General features: G+C 46.8%; 1 protein-coding gene across 5 annotated transcripts in view; it reads right to left on the minus strand.

The window, feature by feature from the left end:
* The window catches only part of slc25a21 (solute carrier family 25 member 21), a 233,406-nt gene that overhangs the window by 41,428 nt on the left and 183,326 nt on the right, over positions 1 to 8,652 (minus strand). For all 5 annotated transcript variants that reach the window (XM_064927715.1, XM_064927713.1, XM_064927714.1 and 2 more), the window contains one exon: positions 2,134 to 2,217. In XM_064927715.1, coding sequence (XP_064783787.1) covers positions 2,134 to 2,217 — 84 coding nt within the window. The remainder of the gene's footprint in view (positions 1 to 2,133; positions 2,218 to 8,652) is intronic.

The raw sequence follows: 8,652 nt of genomic DNA on the forward strand, positions 1-8,652 counted from the left end.
GGGGTATTGTGTGTAGATTAATGAGTGAAAAAAAAACAATTCAGTCAATTTTAGAATTAGGCTGTAACATAACAAAATGTGGAAAAAGTCAAGGGGTCTGAATACTTTCCGAATGCACTGATGGCCAGCTGCAAAGTCAACATTGGCTATATTGAAAAAATTCATGAAAACTAAAATGTACAGTCGTATGAAGAAGTTGGGCACCACTGACAATTTTTGGGTGTTTGGATCAGCAATTTAATTTTGATCTATCAAATAACTGATGGACACAGTAATATTTCAGTCGTGAAATGAGGTTTATTGAATTAACAGAAAATGTGCAATATGCATCAAAACTAAATTAGACAGGTGCATAAATTTGGGCACCCCAATAGAAAAATCACATCAATATTTAGTAGAGCCTCCTTTTGCTAAAATTACAGCCTCTAGATGCTTCCCATAAGCCTCTAATGAGTGTCTGGATTCTGGATGAAGGTATTTTGGACCATTCCTCCTTACAAAACATCTCCAGTTCAGTTAGGTTTGATGGTTGCCGAGCATGGACAGCCCGCTTCAAATCACCCCACAGATTCTCAATGATATTCAGGTCTGGGGACTGGGATGGCCATTCCAGAACATTGTACTTGTTCCTCTGCATAAATGCCCGGGTAGATTTTGAGCAGTGTTTTGGGTCGTTGTCTTGTTGAAATATCCAGCCCCGGAGTAACTTCAACTTTGTGATTGATTCTTCAACATTATTCCCAAGAATCTGCTGATATTGAGTGGAATCCATGCGACCCTCAATTTTAACAAGATTCCCAGTACCGGCACTGGCCACACAGCCCCACAGCATGATGGAACCCGCACCAAATTTCACTGTAGGTAGCAAGTGCTTTTCTTGGAACGCTGTGTTCTTTTGCCGCCATGCATAACGTCCCTTGTTATGACCAAATAACTCAATCTTTGTTTCATCAGTCCACAGCACCTTATTCCAAAATGAAGCTGGCTTGTCCAAATGTGCGTTTGCATACCTCAAGCGACTCTGTTTGTGGCGTAGGCAGAAAAGGCTTCTTCCGCATCACTCTCCCATACAGCTTCTCCTTGTGCAAAGTGCGCTGAATTGTTGAACGATGCACAGTGACACCATCTGCAGCAAGATGATGTTGTAGGTCTTTGGAGGTGGTCTGTGGGCTGTTTTTGACCGTTCTCACCATCCTTCGCCTCGCCGATATTTTACTTGGCCTGCCACTTTTTGCTTTTTGTAGCCTTCCTCTAAACTATAATGTTGAACAATCTTTGTTTTCAGGTCATTTGAAAGTTGTTTTGAGGCCCCCCATGTTGCCACTCTTCAGAGGAGAGTCAAAGAGAACAACAACTTGTAATCGGCCACCTGCACTTGTCTATGAAGTTCAAGGCTTAATGAGCTCACCAAACCAAGTGTGTGTTCCAATTAAATCAGTAGTTACAGGTATTCAAATCAACAGAATGACAAGGGTGCCCACATTTTTGCATAGCCTATTTTTCCACATCTGATTTAATTTCATACAACTTAATATTGCTACACTAAAAATCTTTGTCTGGACAATACCCCAGTACTCAGTTTTTATTAGAAAATGAATGGCATGCCACTGTGATCATTTTCTGTGAGGACAGAGTCAATTATTATGCAGCCTCAAGAGGGGTGCCCAAACGTTTTCATACGACTGTATTCAAGGTTAGGGTCAGGCATTAAGGTTAGCAGTGTGGTTAAGGTTAGTTTTCAAACCAGATCATATGACTTTGTGGCTGTGCCGGCTAGTGACCACTCTGCAGAGCTGCCTCCAGAACAAGATTCATGACGGGAAAATGCTAACCTGCCAATGAAAAGGGAAATCCGAATGCAGATCGAAAAAAGAAAAAAAAGATTGAAAAACAATAACGACCATTTATACTAGAGATCACCATCGTTTCAGTTAAACTCCCACCAGGTGCATCTTGCCATGTTACTTTAGTCTACACACTAAATAAGATAGGAACACACACCTGTTTTAGAGGGAAACTTGAAGGTATACATTTGAATACCTCAACTGTGCCGAGTACGGGAAGAGTAGCTATGCCGGGAGCGATTACGGTTAAAACAAGGTGGACCTTTCTACCGTCTGGCAGTACACTTACCCTTCGTTGCGGAAGACGGTTCTAAAGCAGTCCGCGAGGCTCTTGTAGTTGTGTGGATCACTGGTGCCTCTCTGGATCTGAAACCTGACAGACGACATCCCATTAGAACAAATGCAATAGGCACCGAGTTCAGCAGATATCAGGAACAGCTTTCGTCGCATCAGTGATCGGCTGTTTCTTTGAGAAACTCGCACCTGGGAAAATATTGATTACATGCATGTCATAGATTGCTTTCAAAAGGGGACATCATCGTCCTAATTGTCATGTAAATGTCCACACTTATCCATTTACTCCCTCCCTCCCTCCCTCCCCCTCCCTCCCTCCCTCCCCTCCCTCACTCCCCTCCCCTCCCTCCCTCCCCCTCCCTCCCTCCCCTCCCTCACTCCCCTCCTAACCACAGGTCCCTCCAGCCCAGAGGAGAAGTCAAACATTTACTTAACCCAGCCTATATCCAATTAGCCCCTCAACTCCCCAGGACCAGGACCAAGCTTTACGTAGCTAGCGCTGAATTCTGCTAACATGCTAGTAAGGAGCATTGTAACAGCTCCTGGGTTACGTGTAAATGTTTTAATATGATAGAAGCAGTTGATGGGATTCTGTGTTGTACTAAACACGCTGCTAAACTCCCTAATAAAGACGTCTGAGCTCTGTGTAAATCTTTTACATGATACAACCGCTGGAGGTGAGGGGATTCAGAGAGGTGGGTGGCAGGGCTGGGGTTTTGGTGAGGGGATGGCTGAGGGCTGCAGTGCATTGGCGAGGCTGGGGGCGTGAGAGCTGTAAACAGGGGTAGGTTGGAGGCCATCAAGGCTGGGGTATTGTTGAGAGGATGGTTAGGAAGAGTTAGGGTTATACGTTACATATTTGGGGAATAGAAGGTTGGGATGCCTTGAAATTATTTTATTTTCACTGCTGAAGGCCCTTTGGCGCTCTGGACATGACTCCTGGACCAATGAAAGGATGGCACAGCGAACAGAATCACCAATCAGCACATTAACTTAACAAAAGCGCCCCTGAACATTACAATTGTTATGACAAACAACTGGAAGACAGAGGAACGAAAGACAACGAGAGACAGAAGAGGGCTCAGTGACGGAGACATAGTGGAGAGGAATCTGGGAGGAAGAAGAGAAAGATTCTCTCCTGGTACGCCTCTCAATGGTAGGTCATGAGGTCAGCAGTAAGTCGTCCAGGCGGTTGCCTGATGGAGCCATAAAGGGCCACGGGTCCTAACAGGGGAGGATGGGTGAGGAGGGGGAAAAGAGTAAGAAGGGGCAGAGGAGAGAAGGGGGCAGGAGGAGGGGGGTGGGAAGAGGGAGAGGAGCAGGGCTGATGATAGGGGAGGGATGGGGCAGGGGAGGAAGAGGAGGTTGGAGAAGAGGGAGGACGGGTGAGGTTTAGTGGGGTGAGCAGACCTCATGTCGCCAACACATTAACACCTTACAGGGAGAGTCCCCAAAATCCTATTTGTTGGATTCCCCAATAGCTTGTAACCCGTGGCTGAGCCCAGGTTAAATCACAGCAACAAAGAGACGTCCAACACCATGTTAAAGATGAGAAGGAAAGGAATGGAAGAAAAGGGGGCTATGGAAGAAAGGAGGGCGGTGTTGGAGGGGTGTACGGGGGAATTGGGGTGCCGTAGGGTGGGGGCACACCCAGAAGATTTAAGACCAGTGGGGCTTGTAAACAAATTCAAATCGAGCTTAATTAAAGGCATATGAGTCCAGGGTCAAGGCTTGAAGGGGTCCTGTCCCTTCGTAACCCCCGATCCCTCTCGCCTCTCTCTCTCCTATCCCTCTCTCTCAGGGCCAGTTGGGTTCGGGGGGTTGTGGGGGGGAGGTGGAGGTGGAGTGAGAGAGAGAGACACACCGAGGTGGATCGGAGACAGAGATGGAGAGAGCAGGGTCGAGGTGGAGGTGGGCCGTGGTCCGGTCTCAGCCCTCTGACTCCACACCTGACCCTGGGGTCAGCTCATTTCCTCATGGCCCTTCTCTACCCTGCCATAAAACCAGGACCAAAGAGCTAGGCTCAGGGAGGGAGAGATAATGGGGAGGAAGCTACAAGCCTCAATAGGAGAGGAAGTAGGAGAGATAATGGGGAGGACGACCAGAGAGAGGAGGCCATGGCCCTGGAGGAGAAAGAAGCCTCGAGTAGAGAGGAAGAGGAGAGATGATGGGGAGGACCACAGATGGGGAGGACCAATAGAAACCAGAGGAGAGGAGAGGCGGCCTGCAGGCCCGGAGGAATAGGTAACCTCAGGCCTCAGTGGTCTTCGTGTGGGAGGGTGTGACTACTAGTGTTGCCTTGCCTTTCACAATCAAATGTGAAGAAGTGCTGAAATGACAAATACTCCTGCATTTGCCTGCAGGAGAATATCGAGTTTGACAAGGCACGGGTTCCGTAGAGTAGATAAGCTGCTTTCTGAAGTAGACAAGGAGCTAGTTAATGTAAGCCAGACGAAACGCTGAGCGCTGAGTGTTTTGGTCGACTGGTAAAGAGAGAGATAAGCTGGCGTCAGTGAGTGACTCTGCTCTGGCGGATCCTCTCGGCCTTGGATCCTTGGAGCCGGGAGCAGCCGCCTTGGCGTCGTAAACTCAGCAGACAGACAGACAGACAGAACAGGAACCAGAGGAAAGCCCAGGGGCTCCTTTAAAACATCACACTCCCAGCGTCCTTCTCTCCCTCCCTCTCTTCCCGGGCCAGAACCGGACGAGATGTACTCAAAGGTGATGAGATGTGGGAGTTCATCGACAGTCACTTCCCCTCTCTACTCCCCTCCTCTGACAGTAGTCAACTCTCCACTCCCAAGACCCCCGTCCCTCTCCACTCTTCCTGGCCCTGGCCCAGCTTTACAAGCCCTGGGAGCTTCACCATGAGACTGGCCAGGTGAGGGGGTAAGGGGGTGAAGGCCAGGGCAGATTGGTGCTTCTGTGAGCCTTTAGACTGGGGAATAGCATTCAGGGTTAAATAATCCTCCACCCCAACCACCTGACCCCAACTCCCCTATAAAAGACACAGATCCTAGGCCTGCATCTCATATGGCACCCTTGTCCCTTTACAGTGCACTAGTTTTGACCAGAGCCCACAGGGCCTATATAGGCAGAAACAGCAGTGTTTCAGGGCCAAACAGGGCAACATGGACCAGGGGCTGTGTCCCCCAATGTACCCCAGAGGTAATGGGGACCGGGGCTTGGGGACCAACCAATGAATTTCTATATACAGTGGGGCAAAAAAGTATTTAGTCAGCCACCAATTGTGCAAGTTCTCCCACTTAAAAAGATGAGAGAGGCCTGCAATTTTCATCATAGGTACACTTCAACTATGACAGACAAAATGAGAAGAAAAAAAATTCCAGAAAATCACATTGTAGGATTATTAATGAATTTATTTGCAAATTATGGTGGAAAATAAGTATTTGGTCAATAACAAAAGTTTATCTCAAAACTTTGTTATATACTCTTTGTTGGCAATGACAGAGGTCAAAGTTTTCTGTAAGTCTTCACAAGGTTTTCACACACTGTTGCTGGTATTTTGGCCCAGATCTCCTCTAGAGCAGTGATGTTTTGGGGCTGTTGCTGGGCAACATGGACTTTCAACTCCCTCCAAAGATTTTCTATAGGGTTGAGATCTGGAGACTGGCTAGGCCACTCCAGGACCTTGAAATGCTTCTTACGAAGCCACTCCTTCATTGCCCGGGCGGTGTGTTTGGGATCATTGTCATGCTGAAAGACCCAGCCATGTTTCATCTTCAATGCCCTTGCTGATGGAATTTGATTTTCACTCAAAATCTCACGATACATGGCCCCATTCATTCTTTCCTTTACACGGATCAGTCGTCCTGGTCTCTTTGCAGAAAAACAGCCCCAAAGCATGATGTTTCCACCCCCATGCTTAACAGTAGGTATGGTGTTCTTTGGATGCAACTCAGCATTCTTTGTCCTCCAAACATGACGAGTTGAGTTTTTACCAAAAAGTTATATTTTGGTTTCATCTGACCATATGACATTATCCCAATCTTCTTCTGGATCATCCAAATGCTCTCTAGCAAACTTCAGACGGGCCTGGACATGTACTGGCTTAAGCAGGGGGACACGTCTGGCACTGCAGGATTTGAGTCCCTGGCGGTGTAGTGTGTTACTGATGGTAGGCTTTGTTACTTTGGTCCCAGCTCTCTGCAGGTCATTCACTAGGTCCCCCCGTGTGGTTCTGGGATTTTTGCTCACTGTTCTTGTGATCATTTAGACCCGACGTGGTGAGATCTTGCGTGGCGCCCCAGATCGAGGGAGATTATCAGTGGTCTTGTATGTCTTCCATTTCCTAATAATTGCTCCCACAGTTGATTTCTTCAAACCAAGATGTTTACCTATTGCAGATTCAGTCTTCCCAGCCTGGTGCAGGTCTACAATTTTGTTTCTGGTGTCCTTTGACAGCTCTTTGGTCTTGGCCATAGTGGAGTTTGGAGTGTGACTGCTTGAGGTTGTGGACAGGTGTCTTTTATACTGATAACAAGTTCAAACAGGTGCCATTAATACAGGTAACGAGTGGAGGACAGAGGAGCCTCTTAAAGAAGAAGTTACAGGTCTGTGAGAGCCAGAAATCTTGCTTGTTTGTAGGTGACCAAATACTTATTTTCCTCTCATTTTGTCTGTCATAGTTGAAGTGTACCTATGATGAAAATTACAGGCCTCTCTCATCTTTTTAAGTGGGAGAACATGCACAATTGGTGGCTGACTAAATACTTTTTTGCTCCACTGTACATTAGACAGGTGCCGCTGTTTTGAAGACACTGCACCTCCATCTTGACACTCTCCCACCATTATAAAAAAAGCTATAAAAATGCATTTATTAACGTCTACATTTGTTTTGCCACATTTAGTCTGTTATAGACAGCTGCATACTTTTAAATTGTATTATGCGAGCTAAGCAAACAAAACCAAAAATAACCCTAAAAATCCTTACAGCATAAAGTTCTAATGTTACTGTCCCCACAACAACAACAAAAAACTTTAGATACATGTAATTTTGTCCTTTAATTGAAATACTGGAGAATTCCATTCATTCCTGTGGGGGACTGTTTCTTCTGAGGAGGGACAATGGCTGACCGGTGGCTACAAAGCCTCTCATTGGCCAATACATAGCATCAGAAATCCAAGCACGCACACACAGAGACACACACACAGAGACACACACACAGAGACACACACACAGACACACACACAGAGACACACACACAGAGACACACACACACACACACACACACACACACACACACACACACACACACACACACACACACACACACACACACACACACACACACACGTAAGCAAACACACACACGCAAGCAAACACACACATGCAAGAAGCAAACACACGCGCAAGCAAGCACGCACACGTAACTATTTAAAAGAACTGCCGATGGGAAGGGGCAGGGGTTATTGGGTTGATCAAAAGGCAAGAGGTTTGATGGGCCTGATTTTAAAAGGGCAGGCCGCTCTTTTAAAAGGAGTCTTTTAAATTTGGCCTTGTTAAATTGTGTTGGGTATTCCCTATGAGAGAGGAGAGGACAAAGGGGTGGGAGGAGAGGAGTGGGGAGGGGGAGTAGGGGACGAGAGAAGAGGAGAGGGAAGGGGGGGCAGGGAACAAGAGAGGGGAGAAGATTAGATGAGGAGTCTGGTAGAGAGAAGGGAAGGATAGGTGAGGAGAGAGGAGAGGAGATTAGATGACGAGTCGGGTAGAGAGAAGGAGAGGATAGGTGAGGAGAGAGGAGTTTCGATGAGGAGTTGGGTAGAGAGAAGGAGAGGATAGGTGAGGAGAGAGGATTTTAGATGAGGAGTCGGGTAGAGAGAAGAAGGAGAGGATAGGTGAGGAGAGAGGAGTTTAGATGAGGAGTCGGGTAGAGAGAAGGAGAGGATAGGTGAGGAGAGAGGAGTTTAGATGAGGAGTCATGTAGAGAGAAGGAGAGGATAGGTGAGGAGAGAGGAGGGGAGTTTAGATGAGGAGTCGGGTAGAGAGAAGGAGAGGATAGGTGAGGAGAGAGGAGATTAGATGAGGAGTCGGGTAGAGAGAAGGATGAGAGAGGTGAGGAGAGGAGGGGAGGGGGCACTCAGTCTCTCCCATAAATGACATTTAGCACTTCAAAACCCTTCTATCCAAAATATTCATTGTAAATAATAAATACGATGGTTTTATGATGTAAATAGTTCCAGAGCCCTATATTTATTACATCTAAGATTAGAAAATACGTCATGTTCTCCATCGTAAATGCTTTAATAGCTTAGCGTCAGATAGTGGTTGTTTGTTGGTATCTATGTGGACAGTTTGCTATAGAGCCAGTCACAGAGTCCCATTCCTGGTCTGTTAGTTTACACCTTTGTGAATGACAGAGTGTAAAGAGCCCTGACAGAACAGGAAATAAACGAGAGAGGTGGAAAGAGTAAATGAGTGGTGGAAAAAAATCGGGAGAGAGAGAGAGAGGCAGAGAGAGAGAGAGAGGCAGAAAGAGGCAGAAATCGGGAG

The sequence above is a fragment of the Oncorhynchus masou genome, chromosome 21 (genome assembly GCF_036934945.1).
Source record: "Oncorhynchus masou masou isolate Uvic2021 chromosome 21, UVic_Omas_1.1, whole genome shotgun sequence".
Taxonomy (NCBI): domain Eukaryota; kingdom Metazoa; phylum Chordata; class Actinopteri; order Salmoniformes; family Salmonidae; genus Oncorhynchus; species Oncorhynchus masou.